Source organism: Orbicella franksi, chromosome 3 (genome assembly GCF_964199315.1).
Source record: "Orbicella franksi chromosome 3, jaOrbFran1.1, whole genome shotgun sequence".
NCBI classification, from domain to species: Eukaryota; Metazoa; Cnidaria; class Anthozoa; order Scleractinia; family Merulinidae; genus Orbicella; species Orbicella franksi.
The window spans coordinates 17,044,427-17,065,469 of NC_138147.1; the positions used below are offsets into that span (position 1 = coordinate 17,044,427).

At 37.9% G+C, this 21,043-nt stretch overlaps 4 protein-coding genes across 5 annotated transcripts in view; 1 reads left to right on the forward strand and 3 right to left on the reverse strand.

Annotated features, from left to right (window-relative positions):
* LOC145481582 (TP53-regulated inhibitor of apoptosis 1-like) overlaps nt 1–21,043 on the reverse strand; it is a 137,451-nt gene that overhangs the window by 34,659 nt on the left and 81,749 nt on the right. The window lies entirely within an intron of this gene.
* LOC145481573 (cysteine and histidine-rich domain-containing protein 1-like) lies at nt 38–10,834 on the reverse strand. Of its 2 annotated transcripts, XM_081460079.1 has the most exons (13): nt 10,597–10,834; nt 9,186–9,235; nt 8,696–8,752; nt 8,263–8,349; nt 8,000–8,061; nt 6,396–6,502; nt 5,480–5,541; nt 5,276–5,346; nt 4,677–4,782; nt 4,170–4,195; nt 3,752–3,848; nt 3,506–3,568; nt 38–2,417 (listed from the first exon to the last, which is right to left on the reverse strand). In XM_081460079.1, exons 1-13 carry the CDS (start codon nt 10,802–10,804, stop codon nt 2,301–2,303), a joined length of 1,113 nt encoding a protein of 370 aa, XP_081316205.1. In that variant the 5' UTR covers nt 10,805–10,834; the 3' UTR covers nt 38–2,300. The 2 variants fall into 2 exon arrangements, with proteins under 2 accessions (XP_081316205.1, XP_081316206.1); XM_081460080.1 differs by lacking the exon at nt 8,263–8,349.
* LOC145481566 (uncharacterized) lies at nt 12,132–14,771 on the reverse strand. The gene has a single exon (XM_081460069.1). It carries the CDS (start codon nt 14,646–14,648, stop codon nt 12,504–12,506), a length of 2,145 nt encoding a protein of 714 aa, XP_081316195.1. The 5' UTR covers nt 14,649–14,771; the 3' UTR covers nt 12,132–12,503.
* LOC145481579 (protein MIX23-like) lies at nt 14,887–20,994 on the forward strand. Its single transcript, XM_081460089.1, has 5 exons — nt 14,887–15,026; nt 16,048–16,173; nt 16,639–16,785; nt 17,666–17,725; nt 18,061–20,994. Exons 1-5 carry the CDS (start codon nt 14,964–14,966, stop codon nt 18,103–18,105), a joined length of 441 nt encoding a protein of 146 aa, XP_081316215.1. The 5' UTR covers nt 14,887–14,963; the 3' UTR covers nt 18,106–20,994.

Sequence of the window (21,043 nt, forward strand, 5' to 3'; positions counted from 1 at the left end):
GCCCCCCCCCCCACCTCCTGTAAGTCCATCCTTTATTTTGTTGCATTGTTAGAGGCTAGTTCGGCGCGAAACGCGAAACTTTTTTTTGCGTCGCATACCACCGTCAGCTCAAAAAAGGCCTCTCGGGGTTTAGGGGTGTCAGCCTGAGGTGTTGCCATTTACCATTGACAGGCTGACCGAAGTGTTCTTCAGGCCTTTCTCAATGATCGTGATAGCTACGCGATGTAGGAACTTTCAGCCAGTGCAAGAGAAGACGACATTCCTGTGTAGCGTCGACCGCAACAAATCGAAGACGTTGCGAAAACAGTTGTCAGACTAACGCAGTAACGCCGTTATAGGTCTCAGTATCGTGAAAGCCGACACTAGAAGCATCGTCAGCTCGGTTGAAACAACTAACAAGGGTGGTTCTAACTTGCGATCAGGAGTTCTTTTCCTTATCTTCGGTGGCCGCCAAAGAAAAAAAAAGAACGTATGATCGCAATTTAGAACGATTCACTTTGATTGTTCTATTTTAACCCTTTGACGCCCAAGTGGCCATATACGGCCACTTAATGGTCGTGCTCTCTGTACCACTTGTGACGTCATCAGTTTAAATGTCATCAGGTATTCTTGATGAGCGGATAGTAGTACTAGGCTAGGCCTTTCCGCACAATGGTCAGGTTTAGATATCGACGACATTCCGACGTCGCAAATCGAAAAACAACGTTATCAGTTTTGGTGCAAAAACGGTGGTAAAATGGTCCACTACGCCTATGATTGATCAAGGTCCATTTCTAGGCTTCTAGGCTACTTTTCACGGCAGCCAGAAAGAACATACAACGCAAAAGGTAGCCAGTGTAAACGGGCCGAGAAAAACAGAAAGGAAAGGGGCAACAAACAAAATTGAGAACGGTTAATTGCAAAAAAAAAAAAAGGTCCCGCGGTATACCCGAATCCAAAATTCCGAGAAGTGCGCTCTCCCATGCCAAGAAAAATGTAACAAAATACTGAGAACCGTGACAATCTACATAGTTGGAATTTTGTGTGTGTCGTATGTCCTGGCGTTTGTTCAAGTTTATCCATTGTTCGAAACGGTAAAACTTTTATGGATTATTCTTGCGACTAAAAATTTGTGACAAAATGATATTTTTCCTTGCCAGAAATTCATCTGACGCCACATCCTTTAAAGGCTACAGGCATTGTTTATTGTCATATAAGGAGTATATTAAAACTAGCTTTGTAAATAATTTATATGCGAGTTTCTTAGTGTCATATCGCGAGTCGCCATGTGTTCAAAAGGCTTAATTTTGTCTCTAAAGTGTTACCGTAGTTTCTTTTCAATCGTCTGATTTGCGCAGACATGTAATTTGAGTCCGTTCGTCTTACAAGCGAACCCACTAAAAGTGAGCTGCGACTGATTGAAGGTAAACATTTGCCGCAACGATGAAAAGCATTTAGTCCAAATTTTGGCTTATACGCATGCCCGGAATTGGAATTTTGCTCAATTTTGTGCGTAATCCTCGAAAAATCTCTCCTTTTAGTAAAAAAAAAAGCTTTCTTAGCAAAACTTAGGCTTATTTAGCGTCATGGCAGCTAAAAAACCTGACTAAACGGTTAAAAACGGTATTTTTTTGGCTAAAGTTTGGTATTCAAAGGGTTAAGTTGATAAAGAAACCAAGATGCGATTGCTTTGCGAGGGAAATTTCAATAGAAATGCAAGTGTTAATTCATAATTAAAAAGCTCTAGGTTACCACTCGTTTAATTATTTTTGTGCCAGTTCTCCCAAAGGTTACAGCAACGTTGGAGTGGAGAACGTTCCTTAACTGTGGGTGACAGAGGCGCGCCTGTTCCTCAAGTGCGTCACTCGTGATTCGAAACTGAGTCCCAGATAAAGAGAAGTGATTCGCAGCTGAATCTAATACTGATAAAGACAAAGTAAAGACAAATTGAAGATGTCTCAAAGTCTAGGCGGCTGCCGGCATGGTCAAATCTCTCCTAACTGCGCAACGTGAAGTAATTAAACGTACAATTTAGCAAATCAATAGTTCAACTCTGACTGGAATTATGAAACACCAAAATAACTAATTTCACGTCGTAACACAAGCCTCATTCAAACTTTATTCATCGTTCCATAGCTTAACACATAGTTTAGTTCGTGGCTTGCTGGACGCGAAAAGCAGAAAATTGCGAAATAACACCACCATGCGGTGCAGTGTCAAAGGCCTCAGTCGAAAAATCAACTACTGCGTTCTTGTGTCAGCGGATTCTGCTGGTCCTTCTTGTGCTGTAAAATTGTCTTTTGTTTCTCGAGGGGTTTTCTTCAGTCCTTTGGCTTTTTCAGCTCCAAGGAAGGCCAGCTTCCAATGTCTTCTTTTCGCAATTTGATCTCCACCTTGGTCTGGGATAGCAACACGGAGCTTTTCTCTGGGAGGATTGTCTGAAGAAGAAATATCTTGGTCAGAGCCCCCGTTCTAACAAGCGTATTCTTCCTATCAGAGCCCCAACCCAATTAGTGCTCATCTTCTGACTCTTCTAGTAACGTCCTAGAGCATAGTTTTTTAGAGGGAAATGGTTATGAAGTCCGGCAAACATCAAAGGAGCAAACAAAGAAACCAAGATTTATGTTGGAAGGTCCACCACCGTGCACAATCTTTTATTTTTCGCTCATACACCATGCATGAATTACATAACCAATACGTTTCTATTGGTTAGTTCCTCTGTACGGAGTAAACAAGTATTGTGTTTTATGCACGGTCAAGGCCAAAAAAGCGAACAAAATCCTACAACAAAGAAATTTGTCGGGTTTCGTAACCATCCCCCTCTATTAACTATGCCCAGATATAAATCTTTTTTTGCTACCAATTTTCTGTCTTAACCTTTCCGACACTGAAAACAGCTAGTGTTAAACGACATATTTATTTTCATGGTATTCGGTCGTTTAGCCTTCAAGTCGATTAGCCTCTAGCCGGTTAGCCCCCACCCAGAAGTCGAGATCAACGACTCTTTCTCATTCTTTAAAGGGGCTCAGTCACGGTATTTTGAGTTATTTTGGCCGCATACAAAATTAGCTATAAATGGTAAGAAACCCGAAAATAATATTTTAATAAGATAGAGAAACACCAGAGATAATGATAAACCATAAAGGAACAAAGATGGCTACGGATGGAGAAGATTAACACGGATTACAAACGACGAATTTGAAAAATTGAGGCTAAACTTTTCAATATGCGCAAACCGTGACTCGGCTCTTTTAAGCGTGAAAACGAGAGAGAGTTGTGGGGGAGAACGCAGTTGGTGCGAAACCTCCACAATCCGTTCCCTCGATGACGTACGGTAAAGAAGAAAAGTTTTATTTGTGGGCTAACCGACAAGGGTTAATCGACTTCCGGGCTAATGGACAGGATACCACTAAGAATTCTCAAGTTCTATTCGTTAAGTGGAAATATTACTCGCGTGAAATCAAACACCAATCATCCTCGCGATCGTCTGGGAGAGCATTTATTGTAGTCATTTCGGAACACTCACCCCGTGTAGATTGAGCTGAAGCTCAAACACGTTTGAGCCACCAAACACCACATGAGCACTTAACTGAAATACAAAGAACAAGTCTTTACTACCATAATTTGACATTAATACCGCTTCTGAGGCAGTGTTCTATGAGATATGAGCACAATGTTTTATCCACCTACACACCGCGCATTCAATAACAAGTGTTTAATTGAGTAGAAAGAAGATGCCATTTGGACATCTGGTACAAAAATGTCTACTTACAACTGTTTTATTTGCCTCTACAAAGGTTTGTTCAGGATCACTCATCTTCGCAAATATTGAAATGACAATAAAGTTTCCCATTTTGTACCAGTCATATCTGAAAAACCAGAAACAACATACCATGAGGGATTTTGTATTCAAAATATGACGTTTAGGTCTAGGTTTTGGCCCTGAGAGCTGCACTCAGGTGGCATATTAAAGAGTATGCTGAACTTTGAATCAAGTGGTGTAGGTTCCAGTGTTTTGTTCTCCATCATGGTGTTATGACAACCTGGCAATATGGCACAAGGTAAATGGACCACTGTAATATCCTAGTCCAGGAGAGTGGTGGTAATTCTTAGCTTGCAAAAGGGGGAAGGGGGCTACTTACAGAGTTAAAAGAGAATGTACATTAAATACTGCTTGCAAAAAAACTCACCGGCACAGGACTTTCTTCGCTTTTTCCTGCAAATAAGAAGAAACCAAGCATATGGGGATTAATCCACGTAAAACACTTAAAAAGTACCAAATTCCTTTTACATGTTTTAAAGCCCAAACATTACTAATAACTTCTCCCCGTTGCACAGCTGAATACAATTTGTAATGTCTGACAGTAGCAGTGGGAAAGTGCAAATCCTGGGTATTTCTCTCTGTGCCTGATATATACATGTGAGATAAAAATGCGTAGTATCAAACATTTTACATTTATACTAATGAATTGAAGGAGAAGCCTTGGAAAATGTTTCGATTTAGCCTACAATGGACTTACATCAGCAAAACTCTTAGCTGCTTCAAGCTACAGAAACCGTGATAAGCTGTGGCAGCATGCACCATTTGGCATACACACAAGATATTATAATTACACTGGCCGTACTATGCATCCTGAATATTGTCACATATAACTCTCTAACCCTATGACAGGTTGGGGTACAAATTGCTACCTTACCTCTTCTGTTAGTTCCCATCTGTGAGACCCCGAAGTGCATCCGTCTTGTTTTAAGAACTCATCAAAGTCTGTTGTCCTTTTCCGACAACAAGACCAAAATTTATACCTGAAACACCACATCGACATGTCATTTTCAGGATCAAACAACGTTATGTTGAGTTGAGGGTTCTTATCTACTATCCTACAAAAACTAGTCTCAACTGAAGCTATCAGAAACTACAATTATTATTATTGTGCTCAATATAAGAAACAAATTCTCAGTTCTGAATCCTTATATTAAATTGTCAGTTTTCAATAGTATATATTTATAAATATAGTAATTATTTGAATCTCTCAATCCTCTGTCCTTTAGAATTAATCCTTAGCTCAAGTTTACTTCTTCATGCTCAATAATTTTTATTTTATTATCCACCATTGAGCTCTATCACCATAAACCCCTCCTTATAGAAGAAAGAACTTTCAAGTTCATTTTGAGATATTAATTAGTTTCAATAAGGAAGGCAAGCTTATCTCCTGACCCAGCCTTTAAATAACCAGAGCTTGACATTAGCATGCAAAACTCTATAACAGTTCTCAGATGCCAAAGCATATTGCCTCACCCTTCATGAAATATTGGTACGCCATAATGATTCCAGCACTTGTCATCGTTGGTACTTTCATTTATATATGACTAAATAAAATAAAAAAAGAGATTGAAATAGTTTGCTGGTGAAAAAAAAGTCCCAGGTTTGTATTTACTCTAAATGATTTTGCTATAATTACAACTTAAATCTTGATAACATATACAATAAGATTAGACTCACGGTGTTACATCCACTATTTTTGCACATTGTTCCAGGTTTAACTCCACCATCATGCTCACTTCCTGATTAGAAACAATTCCCAGACAAAAAATTTATGGCCAAAATAAAAGATAAACATTGCACTATGTTACTTTGAGATCCACCATAACATTGGAAAAGGGCGACTGCTAATGAAGCTTCTTGCTTTTTGTACTCTAGCCTTATTATTACTGTGTTTGGATAACATTATTGTGAAAGGTTTACCAGTACAATTATATAACTGTATTTTACATTCTCAGATCTGGGCTGGAGTTAAGTGTCATTGCATTGTGTTCCTACAGAGCAAGACACTTTTCCCTGAAAGAGCCTTCCTCCATTCAGGGCCCATGGACATGTGTTCAACTGTGAAAAGCACTATAACTATCTACCAACTCTGAAGTAAAACACTATCCAGTGGCAGGGGTTTTATTAACACTTTCAGCAGGAGGACAACTGGTTTTCATAGGCAGGCAAAACCATTTTAAACTGAACTTCGATTATATAAGAAAAACTTTCCTCCATCTAGATTGTCAAACCAAGCAGGCAAAATCATCCTAACAGCCACTCAATTTGCCTGATGCCTGACCAGGCTCTTGGCCAGATGGGCATCCAGGCTTCCTGTGGATGGCCACTTTATAAAGAAAATCATTTAAATTTTCATATGTTGCCTTAATTATAAATCGTTCATTTGAGCAGGCCCTTTTAAATCCTGGCTGAAAGCCTGTGCCTGACTCTTAATGAAAGCCCTGTCGAGTGGATAACAGCTGACAAAATAAGCTATGTAAGTACCTACATATATCAACTGGATGGTGCTTTAGCTGGTGCAGAGCATTATTCATTGTGCAAGAAGTATTGGTCACCTCGCCAACTTAATTAAGTAATAAAACGGATCACTTGCCATCACTTTTAACAGGTTTGTCTTTTTCTTGTTCTTTAAGTTTCACCAGAGCCTTTTTCAAAGAATCTGCCACTGACATCTTAAGCTTTGTCTTTGGAAGGTCATCACTAAAATAAGCACACAACATTGATCAATTAAAAATGTGAGAAACCCCTTGCTCTTGATGAAGTAAAATACACCAGTTTTGGAAATGAACACCTGCCCACTCACCAATGGGAGTGTGAAAAGTGTCAGATGAGTACAAATCATTGATCACTCGACAGTTTGGCTAGTACGGAATATTGCTAGCAGTCCTTTTTATTTCCTATTTTGGCAAGAATATCTCCAAAGAAAACTTACATATGCTTCTTTTTAACTTTTTTATCTTTCGAGATAACAACTATGTTGTCAAGAAAACACAACTTAGTGAAGTTGTTGGTCTCTAGGTGAGCCAGCAGTATTATTAGTGCATAAGAATTAGAATTGAAGATTTGCTTGCTAAGAAATGAATTTCATGAAGATCAGGCATCAATAGAAACTGTTTTGAAAATTGAAGTACCTCCGCTGTAGTTACATGATTGTATCTTTGGGTTTAAGGTCTTTTAAGAAAATTTTTCATTGAAGGAAATCCATGTACCGACAAGTCGTTCACTTCAATGTCTCGATTCAAGGGAAATACGCGAATTCGGCAGTGCCAGCTGTTCGTTTAGCTGTTAAAAGTTGATGCCAAAAGTTGATGATAAAAGCAAGGATAAAGCACTAAAATCTGTCCGTGATCCTATTAGGAGGTGTCTCCTAAATAGACCAGAAAAAGAAGGCTCAACACGAAATGGCAAGCTGGGCCTCTGTGATTATGAGAAAACGTGTGGTTTGTAAATCAATGCAGAGATTTTGGGAGGGAGGGGAGAAGGAGAGGGAGGAGGGAAGAGGGAGTACCGGTAATCTTTCTGTCAGGTGAGTGAAAATTACACCGAGCGAGTGCGTTTTGAGAGTCACTTGCAAGAAATGGCAAGTGCTGTCAAAATTTAGTTTCCAACACTGATACATGCGAGCAGAATACAAGACAAGACAGAATTACAAGCAGAATTCTATCTCTTAATGTGTGGGGACAACTGTTTTTTTTTTATGAAATCCAAGTGACAGTGGCAACTATTTCCTGTTAACATTAGCCTGTCATGAGTGCCAGTGGATATTGCTGCATGGGTTAGTGTGAAACACTTATCCATGAATATACAATGCAAAAAAAAAAAATGTGAATCATGTAGTGCACTAAAAAATGTGAATCATGTAGTAAATATTGCTTAGTATACTATTCTCCTGTAAACAACCCCTCATGGAGTAAAAAAAAAAACAAATTTGTTCAGTTTCTTCAGCATATAAAAAGCATGTTCTTAGACCCTTGCTGTTCCTGGCCTGTTAGAACAAAAGCTAGGACCATCTCCCTTCTGAGAGGGAGGGATTTTTCATTACACCATGTTTTGACTGAAATATTCAAGGTCACCAATTCACTCATCTTTTCAATATAGATCACAAGGCCATGCAGACAGCACAAGGCATGCAAATTTTAATCCAAGAGCACACAAACTTTATGTTGACAAAGATATGTACAAACTCAAATAATATACCTTGGTCTTTCAACAGGTTCTGTTGGAATTGGTTTTCTTGCAGGTTGTTCGACTTTTATAACCTAGAATCAATGCAAAAAATAGTTACCATTTTGATATTAATTCTTACCTGAAAAAGTGCCGCAGTACTCATTAAATTAAAAAGAAAATAGCAAAAAAAATTAAATATTTATTGAAAATTAGTTTCAATTGTTCATCAAAATATTGTGGCATACATGTAGCTCCTTAAATAAACAGTTCATCGAAAAGTTGTCAAAACTTACTTCATCAAGACCAAGGGGTTTTTCATCTGCACTTGGTTTTTTAGGTTCAGGTGGTTTGACATTATTGTGCCTTGATTTAGTGCACCCCTAACAAAATAAAAAATATATATATTTCCCTCAAGGGTGACTTCAACTTCTCAAGGGTTTCATCAATGCTTTCAGTAGGAGGGTAACTGTGATTCACCTGAGACAAAACATTTTGAACTGAACTTCCTTATAGGAAAAACTTTCGTCAGACAGTCAAACCAGGTGAGCAAAATCATCCTCACAACTGGTCAATTTGCCTGGTACCCAGTCCTTAATGAAACCTCTGGTTATGTGAATGCAATAATGGATACATGTTTTGTTTAAAATACAGTCAAAGTTTAGACAGAAAATTGGCTTAAAACACAGACTGAAGCTACCTCTGTTTGCTACAGATGAAACATCTTACCCGAATGTTGAGGAATTCTGTAAAATCTGAGACCCTTTTCTTGCAACAAGACCATCCCTAAAGTCAAAAGAAGAAATTTATTTCAACACTAATATCATTACATCAACAAACCCAAGGCATTAAATTCATTACAAGTGAATTAGAAGGCATGGAAGCCTGATGGCTGTTGTACTGGACACCTGACTGAGCAGTCTAGATTCAAGTGCCAGCTATGGACATTGCATTGTGTTCTTGGGCAAGACACTTTACTCTCACAGTGCCTCTCTCCACCCAGGTGTATAAATGGCTACTGGTGAATTTTACGTTTAGTGTAAACCTGTGATGAACTACCATCCCATCCAGGAGGGAGTAGACTGAAAGACTTTCAATCCCTTCAAGCTATGAGTAGCCACTTGGCTATTAGAACACTGACTTCACCTTTCTCCAATTAGCTAAGGCAGACAGCTTATTGAGCCTTGGGTACCCTCAAGTGAATGAATTCACAGCTCACCTTTAAAGCATCATGAAAAACTGGAACACCTGGATGATGTGTACACTTGTCTGCAAACCAATGAGGTAAATATAGTTTTTAATTGAATACTTTCCTTTTCCTCTACAGACTAGGCAATCTGCTGTTTCAAATTAAAGTAATGAGACCCATTTTGGAGACACAAGCTCTTCTAGCTGATTGCCATAAATACCGTAAATCCTCGAATTAGCACCTGGGGCGCTTATTTTAAATTTAGGAGAAAAGGGGGGGGACATTTATTCAAGGGGGGCGCTTAATCGAGTGAGGGCGCTTATTTATTTTTTCCCAAATGGTGGCCTGACATGATCATTTTTTTCAATACATCATCTGCACGTAACCAACTACATAAGCTGTTTATCGACATAAAAAGCTGATCCTAAAGTTTAAATCGCGGCACCTTTAGTACTTAACGTGTGCACAAACTGAAACAGTGTACAAATCTAACACAACATGACAAGAACTATGCATCCTTTGTCGTCTCAGTACTCATCCACAAAATGGGGGAGGGGAGGGAGCGCTTATTCGAAGACCGGTATTTATTTTAAATTTTAGTCGATAGGAGGGGCGCTTATTTGAAGGGGGCACTTATTCGAGGGGGGGCCCTAATATCAAGGATTTACGGTATCTTGTAAAGTTGGTTATGAGAATCTCCCGGTAGATCAAGGTATTATCTCAGTATAAGACAAGATCGACTAGGCTAGATGATGGTCTTGTAATACGCAATTAAATTTTCTTTGCCTTGAGACCTTCAAGTATCAAGCATGCTGTGTTCTAATCATGTAATCATATTAGGAAAAACATTTCAATCAAAAACTAATAATTCTTACAAAAGGAGTTGTAATAAATCCACAAAAGACAACTGAGGCAGTCCACACTACCCAAATAAGAAAAAAATTTCAGTCCACTGTCAAATGTACTGAGATTGCCGGAGAGATGTTGAAGTTTCGGGTTGACTGGTAAATAATTAGCCTTCGGGAAAATTACAAAAAAATCTTCGATCACATTTTCAAGGAAGGATATAAAATTTCTTATTCTATTCTAGGTAGCACGAAAACGTTTGTTACACTAAAGATAAGCTTACTTGAGCTTAAATAGAGATTTTTTTTATACAAACAACCCTGCAGTCTGCCTGCATGCAAACATAAGCTTATTACCTTGAACTAACAGCTGTAATTTCTAAGGTATAAGCTTATCATATTTTACCTACGAGAACAGAAACTTGTTAAGATACAAACATCACAGAAGCGTATATATATTGAAATGTCGTGATCGTTAATGATTCGTGGCAAATTTAGGGAATTCATCCAGCGAAATTTGTATGTGACAGACAGCATGAAATTCTGACTACGAGAAATCATTCACGTAACTATCAACGACTACCAGTAAACGTTACCTTCTCCATTTTCGTCTTCCTTGTATTCTTTACCACAGCCCTTGTTATAGCACTGGAGTAACTCATTCGTAGACATTTCAACTAAAAATACCTCAAATTTCAAGACAAAAAGATGACGGAAACTTCTTTCGTTGTGCGCTTCGAGAAAACACGGAAAACGCCGGATGAGAAATATCCCATGTGCTAAATTGATCACCGCTGACCGCATTACCGGAAGTCATGAAATAAGTAAATAGTAGAGAAGACCCTGGGGCCAAGGTGATAAATAAATTGAATATTTCAGGGTGGCTCGCCACGGTTTATACATTTTTTCAGCATTTCTTCCGCGACGAATCAATACCACCACTCTTTTCTAGTTGGTGCCATAATACTGGTATCAAGCAAATGGTCAATTATTGTTGAACACATTATGGGTCGTTTAGCAACAATAAAGGGTTACCATAACAACAGCTTTACCAGTTAAAGCACCCTTTATTTTAGCATCAAGCGTTTAACTCAAAATCGAGTTCAGTGACCGTTTGTTTTTGCTATCGCATTGCAATTATTATGATAACTATACAACCTTTTGCCAAGTTCTAAAAAATGTGGCAGGGGGATTAGAGCCACTATGTATTTCAGGTGGCTCTGAACCGGATGCAACAATTTTTTAAAGGATAGATGAATTTTTCACTCGTTTTTTCTCACAATGGAGTAACTTTCAGATGTAGATTGCAACGTTTCGACTGCTATACCGCTAGTCTTCATCAGGCGATGAGGTCAATTATTGTTGCATGTCACTGTTTGTAGCACCTTGGTTTGCTGCTATGAGTGAAAAATTCATCTATTTTATCTTACACCACAATGAATAATGTACACATCTTTAATGACAATTTTTTAAAGTTTGTGAAAAGTTGAATCTTAATAAAAAATGGGGTCACTGGACTAATTAAGGGTGTTTTTAACGGGTCCTATCTTTGCCATGGCAACCTGCAATGTCAAGAAAATGATCATAACATGTTCATTAATACCGGTAATTGGGCATTTATGTAATGCCACTATTGTAGCATTAAATAAAAAAAAAATGCTAGTATTGATCCATCGAAGTAGAAGTGCTGGAAAAAAAGCTGGAAACTGGGCAAATAAGAGAAAAGTTAACTTTAGATACCAGTGAGAAGCATTTCTTGTGATGAGTTGCATGAAGACCAAACAAAACTTTTGTTGTGAATATTATAAGCAAAAATCAAATGAACTGCCTGTGCATTTCATGATTTGTGGTCTCTTGTGATCTTTTGAAAATCCCCTAATTGCACTGGCCAAAATGACAATGCAGTTTTTGGAAATTCATTTTTTTTTGTGGTCATAAATCAAGATACACACATGTTCGTCTGATTTCCTTTACAAATACCATCACTCACTGTCAGTATTAAATGTGCCAACCTTGCAGCATTCATGGTGCATGCTAGGTTACATATATTTCCCAGGAGCCAGAGTAATCTATTTAACTATAATCATTCCAGCTATTTTTCCATTTTTGTGTAAAATGACTTTCTCTCAGGTCATGCAAATCTCATTTTATTACTATATACAATAATCTAAGGAAAGTGAGATATTTCCAAATTATTTTCAACAATTTGTAAGGATTATGTCATTGGTAGAGAAAAAAACCACCATCTTGCCTCTCCAACAAAAATTTTGTGGGGCGAGGGACTTTACTCACAGTGTACTTTAAAAAAAAAGAAAACAACACAGAACAGCAAAATTCAATTGAACCATTCAAAAGTTATTCCATGCATGAAAATCTATGTCTTTGTAAACCAACAGTTACAGTTAACACATTCAAAAATCTGAGACTTGGCAACTTTTACTCCATATGTCTAGGAATATGGAACAACAAAGTAATGTTTTAAAATTTCATAGCTAAATAAATATCATTGGTTGTTTGCCATTTCAGTCATAAGACTGTAAAATGTGTTTAATTTTGACCTATAGCCCCAAAATGGTTTTGAAAGATCAAGTAAATTGGTTCCATCATCACTGGCATCTGATTTAGATGACCTAATGTGACTACTGGTTGCCTTCAGAATTTTTCTTATTTCTTCAACAGCCACCTTCTGGTCAAGCTTTCCGAGGCTGGCCTTGAGTGTTACTTCATTGAAAGGAAATGCCAGAATGCAATTGCCAATTTGAGGTCGAAGTTTCAGTGTATCTTTAGTCTTCTTGGTACCTTGCCTATAGGTACTTGCTGTGGAAATCCTTGTGGAGTACCTAGAAGGAAAGTGATGCAAGGTTTCTGTACTTGCATTTGGCAAGCCATATTTATGAACTGACTGAAGTGAGTTCAGAGATGATGCTTCTGATTTATAACGGCGTAAACGTAGGTGAGATGGTAGTTTACCATGATTGTTGCCATTTTCAGGTTGCAATAAATGCATTGATGACCCACTTTGAGACTCACTTCTAGATATCTTCTGGGGGCTTGACATCTTTCCCTCTCCTTCATCATTTGTCTCCTGACCACCTTTATCATCTTGTGTTTGGTCCGACAAAAATGACTGGCTTTCCTCAGCCCCTAGGATGATATCAGGACTGTTTTTAACAGCCAAATTATCCTCTTTGGTGCAATTCAGAGGTACTTTGCTATCATTCAGTTCTCCTTGGCCATCACAGTCAATCTTAGTAGCTCTAAGAAACTCTTCTGAAGTACTTAGTCTCTTTTGATCCAACAGATTGAACTTTGAGCTTGGTGTTTTGCATCTTGGAATGCATTTCTTTCCCTTGCTGCCAATTGCATTACCATTCTCTCTCCAGTGTTTGCACGTATTTTTATCTTCCAGTTTTCTTTCACCTAAACCAGGATTTTTTACACATTCAGCAACTTGCATACACTCCGATTCAGATTGTGGTGGAAAAATATTAAAATTGCTCTTGCATTTCTTTTTACCACCAGGTCTGGAATAGATACTTTTTCCAGCCTTAACCATGCCATTCCCTTCATCTCTCCCTTTTAAACCTTTTTTCCTAACATCATTGTTCTCCTTTTCCTTTTTTCCCCTTTTGACGTCTACCTCGGTAAAGTTCAGAGCTTCGAGTATGTCATTCAGCAGTGGTTTCTTCACCAATTCATCCTGATTGCAATCATTTCCTAGAGCTGGGGAGAAATTGACCTCCAACAGCCATGGCTTCAATTTTTCATCAATGAGTATGTCAAACCCAAACAGTTCAAAACAGTTAGAACTATTACTTGGTATCTCTTGGACCTGTGAAAGAAGTGTGATAATAATGATTGATGTTATGCGGTGCCACAATAAGCGATCATCAATATCGTGTTTGTGCAAGTAATGTCGCAGTTTACCTAGGGTCCATTTACAACCAGTTCCAATGCTTTCCTTTTCTGCCGAATACTGCGGTCCAGTTTTGTTAATGCTGGTGTTTGTGAGATGTGAAAAACGATTGTCAAGTGAGGACAAATCAAACCTTTCAGTGCTAAACCGTACAAGACCTTCATGGTAAATATACAGCCGGAAAGGGTGGAAAGAAGTGACTATTGCATATAAGCGTAAATCAAACTTATAACTCGAAATTAGAAAAGGTTTGATGATGTACTTTTGCACGACGACAGCACAGTCATAAGTCAAGTCGTGAAGATCTTGAAAAATAAAAATCCCCCTGCCACAGGACTGTTCAGTTGGCTTGCAAATCCAGTAATTTGATTGCTGGGTGCCATCTTGCTTTGAGAACTCTGCCACAAACTTTTTATATTCATTAGGAAGGATGAACGTTAGTGGAAAAAATTCAAACATGGAACCTCCATAGGATGTTCTCATTCGCCTGAGATTTCTTGCTAGGCCGTCTTTCTTTGTGATATGTGTCGATTTCGGAAAGTGATTCAGGCGTTGCCACGGACGACAATGTTCGAATTCGCCTGAAGTAAAACCTTGAGTTTTCCACCATAGATTCCAGTTGCCATCCGCCTCACCCCCATCTTCGTTGTACTCTTCCCAGCCGCGTTCTAAACACACCTCTCTCAGAATATCCGGCGATTTTTCACAAAGCCGGAACACAACGGATTCCATCAGATGCCATTAAAAATTAGTATTGGCTTCCTCGCACGAAAAGCCAGTTTCAGGTTCATTCTTAATCCGTTTGACGTCAAAAAACGAATCTAAAGGACAGGTTGACTGCCTATTAATCCACGAGGACATAATTTTGAAAAGGATAATTTATAAACTTCAACAAGTCAAGTTGAATGTGAACAGAACACCGGTGTCACAGGTGATTTGATAATCAAGAGTCTGTGACGTAACACTTCTGGTCAGCAGACTAGCAGCAGAGCAGTATAGCGGTCATTTAACGACCAATGAAGATTCCATTTTGCACGTGAGATCAAAATGGCTACGGCCGGTGAAAATGAACTGACTCAAATGTCTTGTGAAGATTTTGGGGAATTTAAGGTAAATGTTGTGATATTATGGTAGAATGCAGCAGAAATTAAATTATTTTTTAATTAATTTACTTGTAGAGTAGAAAATATCACTGGACGTGCAGCCACCAAATTTAATAAGCTTGCGCGCAGTTGACCAACATAACAAATTTCCATCACTATTTATTTCAATTACAGTCTAAAAACTCGATATAAATCAATACTGATCAACAGTTGTCACTCTATTGAGAACAGACATCGTTGGAAGTTTCTTAGAGTTTTGAGAAATGTTATAGATTTTCATAGATTAGTATTGATTTACTACCTCTATCAAGTTTAAATGTTCCAGTAGTTCAGCTCCCCCGGGCCAACCTCCAGGCGTAAGAATTTCTTTCTAGAAAAATTGGAAATTCCCTGGAGTAGGGACAAATAAGTGGTCAATCGTTGTTATCAACCAGTGTACCAGGCAGTGTAATGAGTTTGACCTTATACTGAAATGAGAGCCTAACTTAAGATGCTTCTCGAAGGTTCTTACTTGTACACTTGAACAGACCATGAATTTTGAATCATTACAATTTCAGTTCAGGAAAATTTGTTTTGTTTTTGATTTTTCCTTCAACTTGGTTTGCTTTGCAACTTGTATAAAGTTATAATTTTTGTATCATGTGCAGGCTGGGGGGAGGGGTTGGGGGCGGGTGGAACTCCTAAATATTAAAAGGATGGGGGTGCTTGTCGTACCTTTTAGGGGTTAAAAACATGGTTTTGGTACTCTTAGGATGTTCTGCCTCAAAAGGTCCACCACGGGAGCTTTAGCAGTACCTTGTCGGGTATTGAGCTGAAAAATATGACAGGAGATTATGTGTTGTTTTAGAATTGGTCCTCTAAGGAGTGACAAAAATTTCAAGCCACGCCCACAAAACAGGATCTAGGTACCTCTTAGGGATTCTTTTCAAAAGTTATGACAAGGACTCCTGGGTGCAGGGAAATGAATCATCCTCCAGTTATATCTTTTTTTTCAAATGTTTGCAACTTTAATAAAATTTGTCTTGCAGGAAGCATTGAAGGTGCTTAGACTTATTGATGACAAAATCATCTACAAGCTAAATAAAAGTATTCCAACGGATTCCTTTGTTGGACAAATTAATGCAGAACAAAAATGTCAGGAACTTTATAATGAGGTACAAATGCTCTGTTTCTTATTTGGTATTTTTATTTTTTTTGAATTATTTATCTATTTGTTTGATAATTTTACTATAAATAAGTGGGTCAATTGAATGCATTGGGGTGATTGGCACACTGAGTTTGAAAAATGTTTGAATGGTGTTATTTGCTTTTGACATGTTCAGCATACTGTAACCAATCAGATGGTAAAATTGACCAAAGCAAACTCGCTGGTGGGTTTGCCATTTATCATCTAAGCACAAACATGTGCTGAAAAATATGTTCTAATTTTGGGTATCAAACACTGAACTCTTCTCCATTGGACATTTTAAGTTTAATAGTTCATTAGGTGAACTACTTGGTGCTCAAAAAGAGTTTTTTTAATTTATTGTTTGAATGTTTTGGTTGCTACAGCTAAGAATGTAAATGGTGGTATATGAATAGCAAATTCTGTCAGTCAATTGATTTATTTGTTTCAACAGTTGTTGGGTGGCTATAAAACAAGAGATCAAGCAATCAAGAAGTGTATAACATTAGTTTCTGAAAATGCCAAACAACTTCGTGAAAAAAATGAAAAGAACCCAGATGATTTTCAAATTATGAAAGATCTTAGAAAAGAACAAACCAAGGTAAGTATATTGTGTACTAGATCAGATCAAGAAAATCAGTCATTGGACATTTATTTACCCTGCAAGTGAAATGCCTTCTTCTGTTGGACTCTGGACCAAACTATTCTGGCTCAAGTGCCGGGATGGTTGTTTTTCATTCTTGAGCAGGACATAGCACTCTTACTATGCCTCTCTCACCATTGTCTTCTCCAGAGGCCGCAATCCTTTTGGTCAGCACCAAGAATCATGATTTCTGGGCAGGTCCAATGCCGGAAGTCTGCAATTCTTAGACTTCCCGTCAATCCTGAAAAATCTCATTGGCTGAAAATATGAAATGAATACTCTGCGCATGCTCAGAAAATTGGTAGGCTGGATCCCTAGACTGCCATCCCTCCAAGAAAATAAGTAATTAAAAACAGTCACTTTACTTCTACCTGTTGTAATATTTCTTTTCTTTAATTTCACTTGATGAATTTGAGTTGAGAATATATTGCTTATAAAAAAATGTGTAACCTTTTTCCTTGTGTCAATATTTATTGTAACTTGGTATTAAGTCTGTGGGTGAAAACTTTTCATATGACTATTCAAGTGAAAGCATATCAAGGAGTACTGTTAGTAGTGTTGTTTTTGTATTCAATTTTTCTCAAGTGAAAAATTGTTTGCAACCATAGGAAGTGATGTCCATGTTGGTCAATGCTTGAAATTTTGCCATCAGGTTTACTCGGAAGAAAAAACATGTAAATCTAAACATTAATGATTGATATTACTTCATCCAAGTTAGGGTAATTGTACCTTGCACATTTAGAATTAACAGGCAGAGATTGTAAGTGGTGTGTGTTTGTATTGTCTTCCACGTTATCCTTTTTCCCATCAATAATTCCTTATTCTGATTTTATTGCAGCTTAGGTTAATGCAATCAGAACTTAGTGTAGAAGAGGTTATACAACGACGAACTGTCAAGGTAAAATTCTTTTCCTTGTCTCATCTGCATGTAGATAAGCCAATGTGTTGTACCAGAAAATATCCATACCCTTCCCACAGAAGGTTGTTTGGACTTTTACTCTTTCCCTGTAATAAACCTGAAATGCACACTGATTCATTCCTTAATTTCTGATTGTGTGTTCCCATCTCTAGACAACTTGGCTCCCAATAATTAATTCAAACTTTATTGATTTTCTGAAGGTTCGAGTTATCGAGAGTCAACTGTACTGATATAATTATTACTACTTCAAAACATTAAGACATTTTACATGTTTATCTCTATAATACTACCTAATATTTTTGCTTAATTTGTAGGCTTTCAATGAGCGATGCTGGAAGTTCTTTAAACCACCACAATAACACCAGCTTACTCCATTTAGGTGGCATTACTTTTTACCTTCAAGTAGTTTACAATAAAATTACTTACTATTAAGATCTTTCACAATAATATTTGAAAAGTGACTTGCTAACCTTACTTTGTGACAAATTTTGCCGTGTGGTTAGGCTGCGTAGGGATTTTGAGGGACTTTTTGGTATTATGTGTAATCATTTTGCAAGTTCTTGGTGCAAACACATCTCACAAAGTTATTGTCAGTGATGTTGAACAGGGTGTTTCATTGTTTCCTAACTGGGCCACATAATTCTTTATACCGGCGGCTCCATGGCAGTAAGAAAAGATGCCATTTTGTGAATTTGTTCAAAGACGTTAACCAAACACAGTGATTCGGAACCAAGCTCGACTTGTTGCAGAAATCCCAAACCATTGTGATATTTGTGTCAAAATGTTGTAAAATGTCACAGTCATAACCAGACAGCCTTGAGACAAGAAAAAGTGTCCATGAATAATTATGACTAGGGTAAGTGTCTTTGCATGATAGGTTTCTGCCAACAGGAGAAGCCTGTTAGCAAAGGTTGACTTTACTACCTGTTTCTTTTTTAGAATAGGAAATATTGTTTTCCTGCTCTGTAATCATGATTAAAATATAAAAAATAATTTCTGTACTCAGAGCACAATTAAAAATCTTATTTAAAGTGTTATATTTCGTTCAGTTCCACCCAACTTCGTCAGCCACAATAAAAATTTGATGTGATGTTCATTATGGTCTGGAGGAGGCTAAAATGGTTTCATACATGTTGGCTAATTTAAAGTGCCTATGAAGTAAAAAACAATTGCGGCTTATTTGAAAGGCTTTTCAAAGTAAAGAAGAATGGCATTTTCGGTTTTGGAATATCTTTTTTTGTTTGAGAGATATTTACGTTTTTGTAAGGAAAGTGATGACGTCATAGGTGGTTCCACTAAAACAGCACAACACTCAATTGAGAATAACTCTAGAAATAGTAAAGCAGTGTTCTTTAAACTTGGAACCAGAAATGTACATCACAAAAGAACATAATGGCACCTGTTGTGCCATTGCCGTGACAGCAGTTATGCCGCTGGTTCTGTTTTAATTAAGACTAAAATTCCCAGATTTTATCTTAAACAAGGATCATCCACTCCCAATAATCTAATGGGGAGAGTGAAGACAATATGGGAACTATCTGTGTTCCGAGCAAGACCCTCTGTCCCACTTTGCAAATGGAGATATTTGGTTTTTCACAGAAAGAGACTGGACCCAAGAGTGTTGCCATGGCAACAGCATAGTAGGTGTCATTCTGTTTCCTTTGTGATGTACATTGCTGGTGAAAAGTTTGAAGAACACTGCCTTAATATTTCTAGAGTTATTCTTGATTGAGTGTTGTGCTGTTTTAGAGGAACCACCTATGACGCCATCACTTTTCTTATTTGCATAATACAAAAACATGAATATCTCTAAAACGAAAAAAGATATTCCAAAAAGGAAAACGCCATTCTTCTTTACTTTGAAAAGCCTTTCAAATAAACAGGGATTTTTTTTACTTCATAGGCACTTTAAAGCCATTGTATCTGTTCAAAGAGGCATGTTGTAATCAGATCTTAATTGCCTCCTGTATGCGACGTTTGAATGTTTATTCGAAACTAGAGTAATGGAACATCTTGCGTCAGCTGTTCTTGAACGTTGCCAGCTCATGGGACTTTCTGTGGATTCTAGGAAAAGAAAAGCTCTTTCCACAGAAAGCAACACGCTCAAACAACACCATTTTAGCCCCCTCAAGACCATAATGAACTTCATATAACCCTTTCTTAACATTCAAGTTATTTCCCATCTGTTTTTGTTTTTCCCTCACCATCCATCCCAAATGATCAGGGAAACTGAGACCATTATTTTTGCATAAGTCAGGAAGATCTGGGACAGTAAAGAAACCAAAAGAAAAATCACTATTAAGCCAGCTTGTGTTCTGGTAAGAATTAAATATTGTGGTGTTTTTTTGTGTCGTTGATACTCTCTAGTGTTAAGTAACACATTGAATGAATTGACCAACTCAATTTGGAAATAAATATTTTGTACAGCAAGAATGCTGTAAGTTACACTTGTGGCTTTTCTTAATAATTATAAACATCAATTTATTCAATATGGTTACAAAATGCCTTTTCAAGTTCGCCTAGAGACCCAAAATATTTGAAGAGATAAATCAGTGATGATTTAACTTTAATGTTGCGACCAATTCTTGGCATTTGTTGGTGGCAGGATGTTGTACCCTAGTGCTCTGTTTTAACAGCAGGACCTCAGACAGATGTGGCAAAGCCGTGAGAAAATTTCGGAATAGTTTTGTGGCTTTTGAAAATTCCTTTGGGCCTGCAACACTTGTGTTCACAACCTCACTGCCTAAATAAAACACTCCAAACAAAATCCCGCTAGCTATGCAGGCTAACCCAACTCAAAAGGCAAAAAGAGAGACTGTACATTCTGAAAGGAGGGTCGTACAGGGGTATTCTCGTGATGCGTGATTAGCTGATTTTATTTTCCGTGAAACGTGGATTTAGGAAATCATGCTTCGTGATCCGTGACCTGGAGGTTTGGCATGACCCGTGAAGAACTTGAATTATTGACCGATATTCGTGATTTCACCACTCTGTTCTACGTGATTTTGAGACGCGAGTCCTCCGAATGGTTAGAGTCGTCTATCGAGAGTGACTTGCGATTCAGCAATATCGAGCCTTGACTTAGCCTATCATGACTTTGCTTTCTTCAAACACTCGTTCTAGTGTAAGAAGGGGTTGTTAAAAAGAGCATCTTACTTGCTTATTTCCATGATTCGGGAAAACGAAATTTTTATATCTGTGATCTGTGATCCTCTACTTTTCCGTTCTTGAACCGTGCCAGAGAGCCCCCCCCCCCCCCTGTACGACCCTCTGAAAGGGTGTGTTGCCATGTAAAGC